Below are 19,660 nucleotides of genomic sequence, written 5' to 3'. Positions count from 1 at the left end.
CACGCACTGATAGGTGAAGACACATAACCCAACCTGATGGAAGTTTTGTATTCGATTATATGTGCACTTAGGAGCCACCCAATTTTTGCCACTGTTCAGATTCGTGTCTAACATTTCACTGCATTACAGGCAGTGCACAGGACAGGAGACGAAGCTAGTCTTACCCCTTTACACCTCATGGCCTTGCGAGGACAGCCCAGTTGCATCAGTAAATGAGGGCAGAAAGGGTGAAGGACAGTTGATCGAGTATTGGCAACCCTGACAGACTTTATGAAAACAGGCCTTCTTGCGCCACACAGAAGAAGCTGCTGCTAAACTGAAAAGTTTCTTGGTCTTCTGGGAGCCTGTAGCATTCCTTTTGTAGTTGTTGTTGCTGAGGGTTCAGGCACACTAACAAAAACCTCAGTGAAAGAGGTTTAAGCTCACCAGTTTGTCCTCACATCTAAGGGAGCTCACCACACCTGCACAGGTGGTTGTAGTTGCTCAGCTAACATACAGGAAGCTGTTACGCTCCTCAGTCATGTTCAGTATTGTGTAGCATCAGAACTAAATTCATTATCAAACTACCAATGAAACATTTCACATCTGTTATGTGGTTTTGTGAGAGAAGTTGAGACAACAGGTACAGAAATGGGTGCAGATCGTCCTTTCAAGTCGTTCTTTATGTCACCTAAAAAAGAAGTCTTCCTACAGAAAGTAAACGGAGCAGCGTTTGGAGCTTTCATATTCACTGGAGCTAGTTGCTGCCTGTAAAAACTTGATTTCCAATGAAAGTTGGGTCAGGTTCAAGAGAGATGCAGGTGTGTGACGTACTCCAGTGTCAGGTGCGGATCAGCACTGTGAGTCAGCGTGGGAATGGCAACAAGAAAATAAAGCAGCTGATTTCAAAATAACTATCCAAGCATTACTGTCCAGAAGAGCAACCTGTAAGTGGGTTCTTTCTGTACAATGCCAACGAGTAATTGCTAGAATTGAATTGAAAGTCACACATGTTTCTCCATAAAAGGCATTGCTATATGACTGATTAAGGACGAGGGGACTCTTTTTTGCTACCTAAAATGTTTTTTTTTCATGAAACCTCAATAGGACTCTATGGTTTTCCCAAAAGGGATGCACAGATGAGGCTAACTGAAGGCTAGTATTGTCATCCTGGCATTTTGCCAGGGTACATTTCACTGCCTGTGGAGTATCTTTATTCCAACAGATGACTGTGGCAGGTATTAAACAGGTTCCTGGAGCTGGTGCAGCACAAGCTCCTTCATTCTCATGAGATACACTTTGGATAGTCTTTGAGAAGGACTTGGGAGTCATCATACTGCAAATTCACAGCCCTCTCTCAGGGCATACCATGAGCGACAGAAGTGCACCTTTCTTGCTTTTCCTGATGGAGCACCTAAGCGCAGACCCCTGGGGTGGCAAGATAAGCCACTGCCTTCAGTTCTGGACTCATCTGCAGTGATGACCAACAAGGGCACTAATTAATGCCGGTTTGACTGACAATTGCATGTACAGCTGTCGTACAATAATGAGTTCTAGCTACTGCAAGCCCGGGCTGAAATCTGAACTGGTGACCTGGCAATAAAAATGCTCTATAGCCCAATATCAATTCTGAAGTCATTCAGAGCTTTGATAACTTTTTTTTTGTTGTTTTGGGTTTTTTTTTGTTTTGTTTTTTGGCAGCTGTCCGGTACTTCCTCCTCTGAGCTGCTGTGTCAGTGATTTAACCTTGAGTATACATTAAGCCTCATGGGGATGCCATTATGTGCAGGGTCTGGAATTTAGAGTTTGACTGAATCAGATCTGATGCACTCAGGATGTTTTTCCTGGTTGCTCAACAGCTCTCCCTCCGTGCCTCAGCCATTTCCCTTCTTAGAAACTCCTGCTTGGCTCAGGAATTCTTGTAATCTCTTCTGCTTTTGTGTTCTTCCTGTCAGACATACAGAGTGTGACATATTCGTATCTTTCAGGTTTTGAATGTTTCTGAAAAGTATAGCATTCTTGCAGTTTCATTCCTTTCATTTAAGGTGAAAAAGACAAGCAGATTCAATCAGCTTATTGAAAAATTCCCATTTTATACACAACTGTTTTCTTGACACCATATTTGTGGACTTTCATTGCTAAGGATCTGTGTAATACTTAAATTTCATGGATTAGAGGTAAACAAATAAGTGACAGTTCACAGCTCTCTGTGAATGTGCAGATACGGGCAGCTGCAGTGCATGTGCCATGCCCACAGCCTCGCCAAGAAGCAGCACAAGTTTCAATGAACTCCTGGGTCACGTCATTGGTGCCATTCAAAATTAGGTGGATTGCAGTGAGATCTGCACTGCTCTGGCACTCTTGTTGCTTCAGAAGTGCAAGGAGGAGGGTTTGACTCACCCGAACCAAGTGTCCTCAAAGTATTTCTATCAACTCTGAAGCTGGTGGCTGGGTCCTGTTGCAAAAACCTCTCCCTTTACATCTGCTGGATCAGGAAGGGAATAAAGTGCATTTCCACTGTTCAAGAAGAGTGGAAGAGACTCTGCAGGGAGTTTGGAAGTTGAATGGATTTCACCACTGTCACATGCTCAGGAGTCTTAACTTGACACTAAAGATAGGATCAAGAGTATTACACTTTTGAAAAATCGGGGAGCAATACACTTTGCTTTTTCATACAGACATGTAATTGTTAGTATTTGGGATTTTTTTCAGTCTCACTCTATTGTGTTGTAAGGAGAGGAAGAACTAAAAGAAGAAAGATGAATAAGCTATTTAATAAGCTATTTAAAAAATCGTCTCTGGCTGCCATTGGCTGTCATTCATTGGTGGTTTGCTCAAGCAAGAACTGCAGGATAGGATGAAATACCAGGTCACAGGATGGTTGGGATTGACTTCAGGCTGAACGTTCAGCTTTGGAAATCATCCATGTGCTTTTCCGGGAGTGCCACGACATTTAAAGCCCAGCGGATCTTCTGCATTCTCTTTGGGAGTGTGTATTATCTCTTTAGACTCTTTCTTCGTGTAAGGGAATTGCTCAACTTGCTGCTTGATGTACTTTGTTTTGTTTTGTCTGGTTTAATAGTTCTGTAAATAATGTTAACTATCCGTTTTTACTGTCTTTGAGGAATACCGTTGGCACAACCTATGTATCTTCTAGAATTGCTTAGAGATCTGAGATGATTTAAGCTAGCGTATAATTTGAATGGATCTTTTATTCAAACTTAGTTTTTCTCAATGGAAAACAGCATCAGTTCACTGTTACCAACAGCAGATGGTAGCATTCATGCATAAGTTATCTGTTTGCACTGCAATGTAAAAACACAGCTTTCTGAACATTATTTCTGTATGTTGTGAAGCTTCTGGAAGTTTTTAAAAGTTCTCCTAGACACAAAAGGATTGATCTTTGTGAGTGTGTTTTTTGCAAGAGAACCAAGTGTCGTTTAACTGCAAGAGACACTGTGATATAGGATATGTCCTCTTTGCTGAAGATGACAGGCCAGGATTTGTCTTCATTTGTTAGCAGGGGGTTGGAAAAGGAGTTTTTACTGTATTGTAAGAAGATTTAGCGATCCTCCTCTCTTCAGTGGAGGCAGTTTGCTAAATCCTAAGACAAAATGCAGCCACAGAACCAGGGGACTCTGGCTGCAATTATATCAGCCTGGACAAAGGGATTATGTCTCGGAGAATAAGATTATTATAGTTTCTTCTTGGCCAGCCATAATAGAGCCACCACAAGAAGTGCAGCTAAGGAAAAGGGCCTTTACCCAGAATAAAACACCCAGTCCTCATGGTAAGTCTCTGCCAAGGCTCTGGCTCCAGCAGTCTGGGCTCGGCTGCAAGCAGGCTGTGCTAGCCTTCCACGTTGGGCATCTTTCTCGTCTGGAACCACCCTCTAGCTGTTCCCTGTGCTGTATTAAGTGCTTTTGCCCTTCCTGAGCATGGGGATGAGGTAGGATTTGTTTATTTTGGTGCAGAAGGAGTAGCAGTGACCTCAGCAGCATTAAAGGAAAATCACTTCCCCGGGGCACAGTGCGTGGGGCAGATGTGCTGATCTCTTGGTATCACTGATGTAAGAGCAGATGAGATCACTGTTAGGGCTTTGCATGGAGTGCAAGTTTGATTCAGTCAGAACACATACTTAGTTTGAGTGCCTGTTGGAGAAGAAAGTGAAAGCTTTGTGCAGCATCAGATTGATTTTTCAACAGCACCCCATGCGGTGTGAGGGTGGAAAGGAACACACAAAGCCTTAGCAGTTTGTAGGGAGTGTGTATGACTGCAAACTTAATTGTCACTATATGGCTTTTTTTTTTCTTTTTTTTTTCTTTTTTTTTTTTCCTGCAGGACAGTTTTGATTGCATTCTTGACAAACAACTGCATTTCAGGATACTTTTTTCCTGTAGAATAGCCTAATGTGAGGATATGCCATCTAGTGGAAGTTAAAGCCACCCTGAGGGCTCTTCCTCCCTTCCTGCTTTCTCTCACAAGCTCCACATTAAACTCCATTTATTTTTCAGCACCTGTTTCACAAGACTGTAACTCAAGCCGCTTTTGAAAACTTTTACATTTGAACTAAACTGTAGCATTGCCTTCTTGGTGCTTTTATTTCTCTTTTTAGAAAGAGAATATGCTGTCAAGTATTGATATGTCAGCGACTGCTAGTAGAAAAACAATGCGAATTGAGAAAAATTGCATCAAGGATTAAGTGGACACTGCTTTGTGTATTTCAGGTGTAAACAATATATTTTCTGTTTTCTTCTTGCGTAGTAAAACAACTGATTTTCCCTCTTAGGAGCATCCATTACTTGGGCAACCATTTTTTGTTCTACACCCCTGCCGGACTAATGAATTCATGTCCTCTGTACTGGCCAGCTCACAGAAGCAGAACAGGTAAGAAACACTACTGTGCTTTGCAAGGCTTGATGTGGTGCAGGCAAAGTAAGTCAGCTAGGAAGTGAACATCATCAAAACAACTTCCTTGATCCAAATAGAAAGGGATTCTGTATTGTCACTTAAGCGCTGAAAGCTGAAGTACACTTGATGTAGATAAAGTAAAGGAATGGCCCCACTTGAAGTTGTTTTTTATTTTATTTTTATTTCTATGACTGTCAACTGTATCTGCAATGCAGAAAAGTTAGGTAAGATGTTTATGGATTTTTCTGTCTTTTTCTAGACACACAAATTACATTATATTGTGGCTGAGTACTGTAGGCCCAGTTGTGGGTCTAAATCTACCTTTAAGTTATGCAAAACTAGGACCTGAGCAGAATGTAAGTGCTGATTTAAATGAAAGGTAAGATAAAATTACACCACCGTTTTCCTCTCCCATCCTCCCACAAAATTTTAAAAGATCAAAATTGTCAAAACATTATCTTTGCCGTTGGAGCTCTTCAAATTCATTTGGGACTCACCTTTAGATATTTTGCTTACATGGATGCCTTACTGCCTTTCCTGGTTTGCAGTTAAAATGTACACTGAGGGAGATGTGTTTGGCACATTGCTGACACCCTTCCTGACTGTCAGAAGGTCCCTGGCAGGGAGGTCTCTCTCAGGTGTGTAAGAGCATTTTGTGGTGGTCTCTCCAGCACATGGTTGATGGTGTGATCTAGAAAAACTGCTGCAGTAACTTTCAGTTTCATCCCTTCTTTTTTTTTTTTTTTTTTTTTTTTTCTGTTTGATATCTCCTCTTCAGACCCATGAGTTGCAGGACAGCTGATGGTTAGCAGTAGTAAAGCTACTGTAGACTTCCCTAGAGAAGAAACCAAACACAGACCAAAGGAATCCTACCTGATTGGTAAGCAATACGGCATGGAAAAACAACTGTTTATGGCTCTTTCTTTGTCAAGAGCATGCCTGGTTACAGATGAAGACCTAGGAGCTGGATGCAGTTGTGACAACTCCCAAGCACCATCAAGACCTGTGATAGCACTGACCCTTTGAAGTCACTCACTTCCTTCCTCTGTTTTACTGTGGCTGTGGCCTGAATAGAACTGCACACAAATGCAGGAACCTATTACAGAGTTGAAATCCCGCATTTGAATCTTCTAAACATATCTACTGACAGTCACATCTGTAGAAAATCCACACCATGTGTGAGGATATGTACAGCAAAGTACTTGCAGGATGTGGTTTAAGCTTCTAGCAATCAGTGTATGGGCTGAGGCTACTTTGCTTTTGGACCACCTTCTCCATCACAGCCTAAGACATGGACCCTCCTCATATTCCACACCACACACATAGAATATCTTAATCCTATGGCTGAATAACACTGAGAAGATGTGTATGTCATGCTTCAGGGAGCAAACAGGATCAGAATTCTACAAACAGGGTACTTACAGCCTACATCTGACTAAGCAGGTGTGGTTCTAGAGTTCAAGGTGCCTAATGCTATCATATGAGAACATCTGGCTTGTCCCTGCTTCACTGCCTCCGAAGGAAGCTTTGCCATACCCTGAGGAAGTAACTGTTGTAGTCAATTAGTATTTCTGATTGTACTAGTCATCGTTTACACGTTTAGTCCCTATCCTGCAGTCTTTGTGCAAGCCTCCCCTGAGAGCTGTTGAAGTCTGAGTAAGTAGGAATCGCATAGAAGTGCAATCAGTGAGAAACAGATTAGATGTAACTTCCATACAAGCCATTTTGGACTCCTTCCCAATCACATTTTATGTGTTGTATAAAACAGACCACAAGTCCTAAGCAGTTGAGGTGGAATTACGGATTTTACTTTATATGTTCAGCAATATGTCACTTACATACAGAGCCCAACGTATGCCACATCAGAGCTATAAGCGTAAGATGCATCGGATTTCAAATTCTAGGTTTTCAGATATTTTGATTGGTTGCATATTTTTAACTTGCATCACATGTTATTGGTGGATTGAAATATAGTACACCCTCTGAAATTCCATTGGTGCACAATTCTTTTCCCAATAATTTGGAATTAATAATGAAAGCACATCATTTATCCAGTTCTAGATCCTAACAATCTGAAAAGCCAGTTTTCCATGAAAGATCTGTAAAATCTGGACTTCCATTCCTGTACTTTGACAGCATCTACATTGCCTTGCTTAACACTTTTGGCAACATATGCTTGATAACTACATCCACAGCCCATTTTCAAACTTAGGGAAGATTTGCCCAGGAGGGAAAACAAGAAGCAGATAAAAGCAGTTGTGAGAGCCATTAAATGTTCATCCCTGCTCTGCATCTTCATTTGTGATGCAGTGGAACAAAGGGGTGAAAGCGATCAGCTGTTCTCACCTGCCCAGCATTGCTGGCCAGCTCTGTGCCGGCTTCTGCTGCCTCTGCCCATCACAGTGACACGCTCCCTCTGCCCTGGCTAATCCTTCGGACCTTTGTGCTTGGTATAACTTAGAACCAGCCTCAGGCAGCGTTATTTCAACCAGGGTCTGTTGGCTCCTGCTGTCCTTAGGATCAGGGAACTGGAAAGAACTGATGGAACTTTTCATACAAACCATCAGCACTGAATGCTGCATCAGCGTATCTGAGGATCGCTTAATGCTCATTTTCCCATAGCATCACAGATGTTACCTGGTACTGCACTGAGGGTCAAATATACAGAAGAAATTCCACTTCTAAATAATACGAAAAATAGAATGCAATCCTGGACACTGAGTGGTGTTGGAACAACTTGCAGATGAAATGCTAGTTTTAATGTTTTCATACTCTGGACAAGAACTGTTCCTTGATAAAAGAAATGAAAAGAGCCTTGAACATCCTTGAGTATGATTTCTAGTAGTAGTTGTGAGACATTGAGAAGATTCAACTGCCAAGATGCTGCTGTGCAGTTTACAAGCATAGTTTCACAGACATTTCTTAGAGACCAGCTCTTGCTGTTTCTGCCTCAAAAGCAGAAACTGTGGTGCAATGCTACTGTTTGAAACAGGCTTTGGCCAGTCAGGTTTCTTCACTGTCGTCAGCAAGACTGCCTATTGCAAATCTGTTAAGTATCAGTCCTCTACTCAGAACGTCAGCATCTCTCCCATCTGTGTGATACCGTGCACTGGACTTTGTACCTAAACAGACTGTAATTACAGACAAGGAGAAATATGAAATGTCTAGGAGAATATACCCCTTTTCCACCCCATCAGCCTTACATTGCACCTTAATCTTCTTTTATTCAATGATTGCAATAAAAATGGATGTGTATTTAGTTAAGAAATAAACAAACACTTTTCTTTGACGTGAAGGAATTCTCAGCACCCATTACTTTCTATGTTAATTTTTCATTTGTAAACAAAATCGAGGATTATTTGGGCAGGGCATTGCACATTTGTATAGACCTGAGATTTCCCCTGTCAGGGACAACCCTAGGCACTTGCTGATGGATGGCTGCGCACAGCGGGATACTGCTCTGTCAGTGTCCTGACAGTCACACTCCAGCCTCTAGACATCCTCCTGGTAATCACTCTAGGATACCTCCTAGGTGTCTTGTAACCACACATACACTTGGCTGGAAAGTCAAACTTTTTCCCCATTTCTGAAACTCTCTCTGTCTTGCTAATAAAACCTCTCCAAATTCCTCTGCGGTGCCTTGACTCTGTTCCCAGTTTCTTGGACATGATGATGATAATAGAGCATGAAGTGGATGAGCAAACTGACAGTTCCCTGCCCTGTTACAGTTCTTAACCTTTTAACAACATAAACAACTAAGTAACAGAGCAGTATCATCATCATCATCATCAGTGTCAATGCTTCCCTAAAATTTGTCTGCAATACCACCAGGCAAGAATTCAGCTCAGTTAGTACAAATACTCTGAGCTTAGGTTGAGAGACAAATACGGGGTACCTAAATATTTGGGATCAAGGAGTGAGAGAATCGTGTTTAGGTATCTACTTTCTAATGGCTTAAGTGGGAGGTAATTCACCATTTACATCCGTGCTGTAGTAACTTACAGAATATTTTACAAAAAACGCGAAGGTACAAAAATCCCGTTTTATTTCAAAATCAAGTTAACTCTGCTGCGTTATTTAGTAGTTTTATTTAGCAAATCTACTGAAGGTTTTTAGATTTGAATTTGGGTTTTGATTACGTACGTTATCTGAAATCTTGCAGCCTAGCAGAAAGACAGTTTCTGGATCCAAAGAGTTCTGTAGATTTGCTCAGTCATTCATCCTTGCTGATCTGGGAAGCCATATTGAGGACCATGTCTTCTGGGGACTTCTTTTAAGAGGCACTGATTCATACCTGCCTTTGGTTACAAGAATCAACAAGAAGAATGAATTTTATGTGTTCAGCTAAGCCAAAAATGTGCTTTTGTTTGGAATGCAGTTACAACCTACAAAACCCCTCATTTGTGTCAGCATGATCAGGTTAGAATTTAGCCCCCATCTGGTCTGCCAGAAGGTTTGTTATTGTTCAGTTTTGTTTTCTAAAAGAAACACTCCTTGGGTCAAATTGCATGCTTGTTTTCACAACAGTCAGTGTTGAGCTAGCTAATTAAAGCTGAGTATGGTGAAGTAATCAATATCAATTCTTTTTGCATCACCATGAATTTCAGCAAAAGTTCTTCATTATTTTTTTTCTTTTCTTGCACCATTTGCTATGACTACAGTTTAATGAGTTTGCCTGGACATCTGTATTTATATTGCATAGCGTTTCTGCTCCAGCACAAAGGAAAATGATTGCTCTTTCCTGTGAACTGTGAGGTTATAACTGTTTCCATGAAAGTAGTCTCTTCTAGAGAATAGAGTATGTATGAATATCTGTGCATATTTTTAATCATGTGTATAAGGCTTTTAAAAGTGTTTTAAAGAGTTTAAGACATTTCTTAGCAATGAGTCCTTACCATGTATAATAAAAAATGTACAGCTAGAGTTCACAGCTGCAAAGCTGGCATGTTGAATAGCTACAGCAATAATTCCTAAATTTAGAAAGCCAAGCTAATACAAAGCTCAGAGAGTAGCCCTGAAGAGAGGAACCTCAGACTGAGTGCTCAGGAAGAGTTAGGATGGTGTTACACCTGTAATCTTTATGTCCTGGTTTGCATTAAAGCCTTAAAAGTGCTTGAAAAAACCTACGCCAGAAGGAAACTTTCACTTACCCACTTGAGTGTTTGTTGTGACTGTCACCTACTGAAGATGAATTTCAGCGTAGTGAGAGAAGAGTTTACTGCTGTGTTTGGAAAGGGTGATTTTACAGAATCTCACCTTGAACAACTTCTTTGTCCTCGAGCCTGTTAGAAAACAGCATGTTTTCCTGTAGTGTTATTTTCCAATAACATTAGTGCAGCAGACTGGAGGAAGTGGCCCCATCTAAAGAGACAAGGACACATGCTTCTCTGTGGCTCTGCTGGGTTCAGCACCCCTGTGTTACAAACCAGAGGCCAGGTGGAGGGAAGTGGTGTTCAGGTGCTTGTTGCCCCCCCCCCTGCCCCGTGTTACTGCCTGGGATGAGGCTGTGGATAGAGAAGGATGACAGTAAGCAGATTTTCACCAGCAGTCATCTGCATCACCAGAGACAATCTCTGGTACTGGGTCTGTCTCTTGGAATACATCACCTTACAGTGCAGAGACCTGACAATTTTGGCTTCTGCTGAGCAAGTGCCACAGTTGATGCCACTCCTCTTCAGGGGCAGGCAGAGCCCTGAGCCCAGAGCACGGGCTGAGCATGGGCGGAAAAAGATTTGGCAAACTGCGGAAACCAGCTAATCCTTCTGTCCTTTGCACCTGATCCAGGTCAAAATCCTGAATTGTGGTGGCTTCCAGGCAAGCCTTACTTGGCCAAATATTGATTTTCCTGGGTTTGTAAGGTTTATTCTCCTGCATACAGCAGTCAGGTATCATTGGCTTCATATGGTTAGCCAAGTGCTTCAATATTTACACACGTTTGTTAGTGAAGAAGAAACAGGGACTGCTGCATCTATCACACAAGCTCACTACTGATCTCTGCAGGCTGCCTTCTGCTTCAGAGGGTTTGGCTGAATAACACATAGTTTCAACACTTTTACATTAGGCTTTAAACCACTTTACTAGTGACTTGGTGATGAGGTTTGTTTTGGCTCTTCTTCCTTTGATTGCTTTTCTACAGCATCCAGACAACACTGGGTAATGCAGTCCTGGGCAGTGGCAGAACCCACAGACATATCCTAGAAGAATCCTGGTACCCAGGTGCTGACCAGACATTACTTGCTATCGTGTTTGTGAAACAAATGACAAAAATTGCAACTCAAAATGTGCAACTAGCTTTGATGTCTTCATGCTTTACTTCTTCTGTTCCCAGTTCTGTGCGTTTTCTCACTTCTTACAATGAGTAATATCCATCCATCTTAGTAACACACCACAAGAAGCTAAAAAAAGCTCCTTAATTTAACCAAACCTGTACAGTGTGCACATGCCTGATGGAGTAATCTGTGTTCTTCTCTTCTACGTTTCTGATCTAACAAGATTTATGGTGAATTTACTCCATAACCTCTTGCATTACTGTATGCACCTATCCCCCATTTGGGTACACAAAGGCAATAAGGCAGTGAGTATCCCACTTTTCTAGTGAGAACTCACTGAATCAGTTAAAAGCTAAATTTACCATTTTGAAGACTTGCTTTGTCAAAGTGCACATAACTTTTTGGTTAGCACCTTTCACGCCTCAGCTTTTTCATACTCATAGCAACATCTAGTGGCAAGATTACCTCACGACAATGCCCTCGTGTCAGAAGCTGGTCTAGCTCCACTTACCACCAGGTAAGCCTTCGTCTCCTTTACTGCCAGATCGACTTCAGAATTTGAACCACACATTCTTCACACCGTCCTCTTTGCTGGCTGCAGCATCAAGGCACTATCACAGAAAGCCAGTCTAGTATTTTTTGCTAAGCAAGAAAAGCAAATCGAAATAAAAAGGAAGAGACTCGGTTTGCTGGAATAACAAAACCAAAGCTGCTGATTTACTTAGGTGAGGTAATGTAGCTCCTGTAGAAACTGACCTGGCATCGTAACACCAGCAGTTGTGCAGAATAACATTGGCATACACAGGAGCATGATTTCTAAATTCAGCTGGCTGACTGGGACCTGCCTTTTCCACTAGGAACTGCTCTCTGCTCTGCAAGCAGTGAATCACAGCCCTGAATTCAATGGTTGGGTCTGCTAGCTTCCAATCATGGTGTAATCAAGGATCACCTGAAAAAACCTGGTCATGTTTTAGCTGTTTTGCACGTAATCATGTATCTGATTTCTCTCGCATGTACCTACAGTTGGTTTGGTGCATGTCATTAGTAAATACAGCTGTACTACTGGCAGCCAATTCCTTTAAACCTGGCTGTCTCTTTACATTGTTCCATTGCTAGATTAAGGCTTGATTTCAGAGGCTTCACCATAGGATATGTACGCAGCTTACCTCTGGTTACTGCATATATATTCCATGTTTCACAGAAGTGTTACACAGAGCCACAGCAGGCACGTTGTAAGGATGTATCTGGAATTTCTGGGCAAACAATAGCACAGCTGAAGTTACTGTGCATAAACAGTAACTGTGATTCAGTGAAGCTGTAAGAAATACTGGGCAGATGTACAAGATCCTCGAAATTCATCCATGTAACATTTTGTGTGAAAGAAGAATGCATCCAGAATACACATACGGTTGTGTGAAAGAATAAAAATGCCAGCATTTAGCTCTCCGTTATCAAAGGAAAGAGGAGGGCTAGCAAACAACAAATCACAGTAAATAAAAGTGGTGGTAGTGGGTACCCTGCGGAGATGCTGGGGATAGCTGATGGCGTGGCCCATCCAACCTCTTCACTTTGGCTCCGTGTGCTGAAATACGGTTACTGGTGCTGTGCGTTTACACTGTGCCTTAGAGTAGGCTGGTGGAGGTCCAAAAAACCTCTTACCTCTTCTCCATCTGTTTCACAGCAGAAAGAATTCTGTGGTCTCTTCCCCAACTCCTCATGGCCGTAATCATCTCAACATCCATCTTCGCTACACCAAAGACCGCTTTGCCTCTACAGTTAAAGTCTCTGAAAGGCATTTAAGTCAGGTTGCAAGAAAGGGAGTGCTAATTCTGGAATCAGACAGCAGCTTCTCCAAAGTTCCCCATAAAGTTGGGAAGGGGTGCAAGAAAAAATGTTTCATTATGACCACGGTTACAGCAGTTACAAGGGTAAGGGACACCTGAGGTCAGCACTGCTTCTGTGCCTGACCTGAGCAAGGAAGGGAATCCGAATCTCACAAGCTCCCAGATGACAACTACAAAACAATTAGTGGCAGAGATCCTCACTCTGTTCTTATATTTTACTTCCCTTTCATATAAATTAGTGAACGCTAATTGAAGCAGAGACTCTTAGATGAACACGCAGAAGAACCGTGATTATAATGAGGGAATTAACATTCCAGCCAAAAAAATATTTTCATTTTTTGTTGCATAAGTTAGCCCTAATGTGGAACAAAGGACGCTGTGCTCCACTATAAGCTTTGTGAAAAATGTACTTTCAAGGAGCCAAACTCAAGGTAAAATATCGGAGTGCAGGTATTGACAGCATGGAAGATTGGGCAGTGGTTTAAACACTGATTCAGAGGGACATTTGTGGCCTCATCTATATCCTATTCTACAATTCTGTTATATTAGCATCCATACTTTAATATTGAAAAATTGGACAATACAGAGAGAAAAAAGATTGAAAATATGAAGTGATGAAAAACTTCAGTTTTTGAAGTAGTTTGACAATGGTGTAGAGATCTCTGAAAAGTCCAACAAAAAATCCCAACTACTAAGAAGTTTTAAAATGTAGCATAGAAAAGCAAAAAGCCTTACTCAAAGACACATTTAAGTCAGTAGAACAGTTAAATATTAACAGGTAACAGCTGGGATGCGCTAAAAAAAGAGAAGTCTTCAAATCAGCAGGACTTGCTGAAGTCAAACTAGTTGGACTTGCACTTAACATGAAAGCAACTGGGTGAAGTTCTGTGGGTTGAGGATGAGAGACATGAGATTAGATGAATGGTTTAATAATCCCTTCAGTACCTAAATCTGACGAGTTGCGTCAGGAGCCTTTACCTGCCTTCACGCTAGAAACTAGAATTTCTGTCATTATTTGACTATTATGAATAAACACCATTGTCAACATTTACAGTGACCATTTTCAATTTTGGAAGGCTGTTTACCAAAATATATGTTAAAATAGGAAAAATTTCTCCTCCCAGCTTTCTTGCCTAAGGAGATGTTATAATTCTCAATTAATTTAAGTCCCAGAGAAACCTATGGTTTTTTTGACCTGACCTAGCAATAACAAATACTAATTCCAGTTCCTATGGAAAGAATTTTGTGTCTGACATGATGATTGAAGATAAAACTCCAGGTATGCTTGACAGGAGTCTGTTTCTTCTAGAAAAGACAATCTATAATTAAGTTCAGTATTGTACAGTATTTATTATAAAGTTCATACAAACTTTCTTAAGTAGTATCTATGCTTAGGCCTTGAAAAAAAAGTTATCAGAGACCCCAACTATTGAGTCGCAGGAAAAAGTACAATTATCCTGTACTCCTAGAGTACAATTGATCTTTCTTCGTAGAGATCAGTGATATTTTATAAAATAGGAATTACCTCTCAGGAAAAAAAAAGTGTCAAATGACTAGTAAAAGGACACAGCAGCTCTAACAAAGACATATGGAAATCTAATCTTGCTGCTGTTGTAAAATCACTATTTTTTTGTCAGAAGACTTCATATTCTATCACTAGTTGCTCTACTAACACCAAATGAGAAATTCCCTCTCCAAAACGTTTTAAAACCTACAATCTAGGTGTTGACCAAGGGAAACAGGAGAACAATTTTACTTTATAACGCAGCAAACTCCTTAACTCCCAACCCACTCCACTGCAGAAACCATCCCTAATGATTGGCACTTGCTTCATGATACAGCCTGATTAGAACCTCGATAGCTGTGACACCAAAGGCGCTACCCTACCACAACACGTCACATCTGGACTCAGGCAAGGAGTTTCAAAATTTGTGGTTATCAGCTCTGACACCACTAGAAACTGCAGCTGGTAGACACAGCCTTTCCTTGGCACACGTGCCCTCATCAGCTCTGTACTGGACCACGTGTGCCAGGATCACACGCCACTCGCCTTTTTGATGCTCTTACAGACCTCCAACCCCAGATGATGTCTAGGCTGTGGAGCCAAAACTGGAGACATTTTCTTTCTTCTATAATGCAGCCTAATTCTTTAGGCCAGACCCCCAGACAGCTGGGTGTCACAGTCAGACCCAAACTTCAGAATCTTTACAGTTCTGCGCAAGTAGCAGCATTAGCTCAAAAATTTTATTTAACGGGGCCACCTTTGTGACAGCCTTAGAAAGGGACAAAGGCCTCAGAGGTGTCTATCAACCCACCCTGACAGCAGGAGAGTTGCTGCTCTAGTCTTTCAGCTCAAGAAGCTTTCATGAAGGTGCTGGCAATTGGGGGTGGTCCACAGAGCCCTGAACACACTTCCATTCTATGAAGTAGATCCCTGAAGTTCTTGGCGAACAGCTGTCTCAGCTCTCCCAAACCAGAGTAAATTTGGAAGTGCAAGTGGTTATTGAGCTCACCCTACTGGTCATAAACATGCTCTGGCTTTCTTCTCATTTAACAGCAAAGCATTTATTACTTACAAATACCACACTAAAAAATTGTAAACCTTAAATAACAAGCAGAGAAGTTTTTCCAATCAAAAAATTTATTGTTATTCTTGGCAAGTTAATCTCAGTTTATGATCTGGGTCTCTCTTTCTTGCCCTTGTACAAGGCCAAAAGAGAAACGTTGGCTACTTTGACAACCTTGAAGCGAACTCCAGGAATGTCACCAACAGCATGACCCTTCCGACCGAAACCAGCAACCAGCACTTCATCGTTTTCCTGCAATGAAAAACCATGAAGTTACAAAGCTATAAACGCTAAACCTGCGCATGCTTCTGAGCTAACGTGCATTAAATTTCAGCCACAGCAAACACTTTGTAAGTAAAGGCTGGAAATACTGAAGGGTATTGATTAGTATACAGACTATTACCACCTTCAGTGTTTTGAGGGGAAATTTAAGCCAGGACTTCATTTAGCTTGCAGCAAGAATGCTGAGAACTGGCTTTGCTAACAGATTAGCAAAGTAGATCGCAGACTGGAAATACAAAAACATCTCTGTTTTGTGTGACAAACATCAGTTTGTCTCCCTCCGCATCTACATTAATATAGTTCAGAATGACATGAATCCTTGCCCAACCATCCCCTACATCTGTCAATTATGTGTTTCTTTACTTCGATACACAACTTTACAGGTTAGATTCTTGAGAACTGCTCACCTCAATGAAGTTCAGACAACCATCGTTAGGAACGAAGGCTGTTATTTTTTTGCCATTCTTGATCAGTTGGACTCTTACGCATTTCCTGATGGCAGAGTTGGGCTGTTTAGCTTCTACTCCCCTAAAATGGAAGCGCATGGAAATACATTAAAATTGATGACCATCACATACATGTTATACCACAAAATTAATGTTATTGCTTTGTATTAAGTTCAAGCTGCATTTCAGAGCAAAAAGCTTTCAATGATCTGCTTCGAGGCGTAAAATGCCTAAAAGCTTAATTAGCTCCTAACTTGAGCAAAAACTTAATCTCCTAGAAATATCAGCAAATAAAAATCTGGAAAAGAGAAAGACCTTTTAGTCCTGGCAGTATCCTAAGAAAGCTTACAAGCTAATAAAGAAAAAATATCCTGAAGACAAGTACACCTGAAGTTTGCGGCCTGCTGACCGTATCAAACAAGGCACACACAATTCCCCTCTTGTCAAAAAAATAAAAACAAATCACAAAAACCCTAAATTAAATTTTCTAGTTGATAAATAGTTATTCTCCCTGTTATATATATGCAGAATATAATAAAAAATTATCAGGTGTACGAGAAAAGTATTTTTAGCACCCATTATCACTCAGAAAAATGAAGCACGTTTTCAACATGGTGCATAGAATAAACTGAAACTTGGCGTCCCAACGACAGCAGAAGCCTGTAAAATATAAGAAATGCAACAAGTGGGAGCCGGTTCCCCCCCCAAACACCCACACTTTCTCCAGGACGATGCCCTTGGCGTGCGAGGCGCCGCCGAAGGGGTTGGCCTTCAGCGCCGTGCCCAGGTGCGCCTTCTTGTACTGCTTGTCGTGCCACTTCTGGTCGCGGCGGTGGCTGCGCAGCTTCCTGGCGGTGCGGAGCCCGCGGCACTTCCCTGCGGAACAAAACCAGACAGGGCTGAGGGGGGCGGCGGGGCCGCGCCGCTCCCGGCCCCACGCGCCACGAAATGGCGGCGCCGCCGCTCGACCCCGGCGGCTCCGCGGCGGCCCGCAGCCGGCTGCGAGCCCGCGGGGCACCGCAGGGGGGGACCCCGCAGGCTTCCCCCTTCCTCCCCCGGCCGCCGCTGTCGCCTCATCCCGACGCCCCCCCCGGCCCCTCGCGGCCCGCGCCGGCCCCGCCGCGCTCACCCATCCTTCCTCCGCCGCTGCCAAGCGCAAAAGGAAGCGGCTCCTCCGCGCCGCGCCGCCTACCCCCGCCCGGAAGGCCCCCGCGGGCTGCCCGCGCCGCGCCTGACTGCGGGGCCGGCAACTGCCGCCCGGCACCGCTGGGGCAGCCGCGTGTGGGGGCCTGACGGGCAGAGAGGCGGGCTGCCCCCGCCTGGCGGCGCCGCGCAATGGCGGCGCGAGGGGAGGGAGGGCGGGGAGTCGTGCGAAGGAGCGGTTTTGACGTAAAAATGGTCAAAATGTGGCCTTGTGCGTGCACCTGCCGCTTCCTCAGGCTTCCCGCTGCCCAAATTTAAAGCCCCCAAACGTCCCAGTTGGGGATCGCTGCGAACGGGCTGTCCATACACCCAAGTGTTCTCCACTAACACAACCCGGGTTTACAACTGAAATAGAAAATGTCTGTTTTCCGCGTCCTTTCACATTCAATCTGCACAGAATGTAAAAAATGCAACAAAAACCTGCAACGGTTTTCCTTGTCCTTTTACATTCAATCTGCACAGATTTTTAAAAATTAAAAGCAAAAAAATACTGCAGTGGTTTCAGGGGCAAACAGGCTACCATTTAAAAAAAAAAAAAAAAGGCAACAATCTTTAGAAAATGTAGTTCTGGCTTGGAAAATGCAGCCCAGATTTGGTAACTGTAAGAATTGGGAAATAAAAGTTGCAAAAATGTTACAAGCTTGCTTTACAATTCTAAAAGTATTAGGGGTGTTAATATGTAAAAGCTGACTAGGAAGGAAATTGATGAATAAATAAAATGAATGTATGCAAACAAACCGGCACTTGGTGTACAAATATTCACTAACATGTTAAGAACTATGAAAGATGCAATTTCAGATGATGACACCATGGATTTTCCCATTTCTTTTTAAACTTCTGTAGACTTTGCGATAGTTAGGACAGTTTTTGGTCATTTGGCCATATGTCTTCAAATTTTGCTTGTTTGATCCAAACCAAAAAATAAGTGCTTGGGTTTACTTTGTGTCATCTGTAGCAAAAATGTTCATGCAGGCATGGTTAGTAATATGCAGAGTACATATTTGTATATAAAAAGCATTCATTGTGATACAGGCATTCAAAAACGATCAAGTTACAGTGTCCATTAGTATACTGGCTTGCACAAAGGGAATTTATGATCTTGGTCTCTCCTTCTTGCCCTCACACAAGTCCAACGGGATGCTCTGACAGTGGTGAAGTGAGCTCCAGGAGTGCCACCAAGACGTGACCCATCGGTCTGCAGCCGGCAGCCAGTGCTCCATCATTTTCCGAGCACGAAACAGTTGCCAGCTTGCTGAAAACTGTTGTCGGGTTTCAGGGAGACAGCAATGAGGGTAAGGGTAACTACACTGCCAGTCTGCCATGCTGTTAGCATCCACATGGCTTGGGTCAGGATCTGCTCCAGCACCGCAGGCTTGCTGTTTCAGACACCTCTCAGAGGCTCAGAGCTCCAGCACCGACCTGTTCTCCAGAGATGTTCCTGGGGAGCCCAAGCTCATGGGGGTCAGGTGGGAGACTACAACTCTTGTTGTCCCCCGCACCAGTGCTGCTAGTTTGGGCCCAGAGGGCTGCAGCCCAACAGCTTGTGGCTCTGCCAAATCAGTGGCAACAAGTTCACAAACCATTGCCAGGCGTATAACGAACAAAACAGACGTGCCAGTTGCCACTGTGACATTGCTGGGGTAGAGGGGGAGTGCAAATTTTGGGACTTCCCTCACCGTGATAAATCAGCATTGTAACAGGCTGAGCTTTTTTGTTACTCTGAACAGGTCTGCCAGTCTCCATCCCCAGGGACCATCTGCAGGAGGGGCACAGCTACTTGAGATTTCTTGGGGTAGGGTGGGATCCTTTGAAGGGTGATAGGAGTAGAAGGGAGGCAAGAAGAGGTCTGTGTGGTAACATGATTCATTTTTCCAGCATTTGTAGATGAAGGCTGAAAAGCCTGTGGGCAAATTAGTTGGTTAGAGAGGTTATTCTGCTGGATCTGAGACAACCTTTTTCTACATATTAAGACTAGTTTTATGTCCATACTTATGCTGCATTTCAGGGGTCAGTCTGTTGTGACTATACTTGAGACAGAGATTAGGATTTCATGTCTTAAAGTAAAAAATTGGAATGGTGTGGTAAGTGCCTGTATCTCATGCAGTGGCTTATACCTCATGCTTTGTTTGAGGCATATTACTGTAAAAAGCTGCTCTGTT

General features: G+C 42.7%; 2 protein-coding genes across 3 annotated transcripts in view; one reads left to right on the top strand and one right to left on the bottom strand.

The window, feature by feature from the left end:
* The window catches only part of ATG10 (autophagy related 10), an 83,533-nt gene extending 75,348 nt beyond the window's left edge, over positions 1–8,185 (top strand). For both annotated transcript variants that reach the window (XM_048045691.2, XM_013191797.3), the window contains exons 6-8: positions 4,769–4,866; positions 5,150–5,269; positions 5,669–8,185. In XM_048045691.2, the coding sequence (XP_047901648.2) occupies positions 4,769–4,866; positions 5,150–5,269; positions 5,669–5,699 (249 nt within the window). In that variant the 3' untranslated portion in view covers positions 5,700–8,185. The remainder of the gene's footprint in view (positions 1–4,768; positions 4,867–5,149; positions 5,270–5,668) is intronic.
* Positions 8,186–15,626: 7,441 nt separating this feature from the next.
* Positions 15,627–17,728, bottom strand: RPS23 (ribosomal protein S23). The gene is made up of 4 exons (XM_048045692.2): positions 17,428–17,728; positions 17,015–17,174; positions 16,260–16,380; positions 15,627–15,822 (listed from the first exon to the last, which is right to left on the bottom strand). The coding sequence occupies exons 1-4, from the start codon at positions 17,429–17,431 to the stop codon at positions 15,676–15,678; spliced, it is 432 nt and encodes a 143-aa protein (XP_047901649.1). The 5' UTR covers positions 17,432–17,728; the 3' UTR covers positions 15,627–15,675.
* Between the last annotated feature and the right edge of the window lie 1,932 nt (positions 17,729–19,660).

The sequence above is a fragment of the Anser cygnoides genome, chromosome Z, assembly GCF_040182565.1.
Source record: "Anser cygnoides isolate HZ-2024a breed goose chromosome Z, Taihu_goose_T2T_genome, whole genome shotgun sequence".
Classification (NCBI taxonomy): Eukaryota; Metazoa; Chordata; class Aves; order Anseriformes; family Anatidae; genus Anser; species Anser cygnoides.
Note: the sequence above shows the minus strand (reverse complement) of the source record. Positions and strands in the feature narration are given on the sequence as shown.

Bases quoted from the DNA above. Each gene is read 5' to 3' on its own strand.
- RPS23 (XM_048045692.2), bottom strand. The intron at 16,381-17,014 runs GTGGGTGTTTGG...CTTCCATTTTAG, and splicing joins GGCATCGTCCTGGAGAAAGT to GGGAGTAGAAGCTAAACAGC. The intron at 15,823-16,259 runs GTGAGCAGTTCT...TTTTCATTGCAG, and splicing joins GTTGTCTGAACTTCATTGAG to GAAAACGATGAAGTGCTGGT.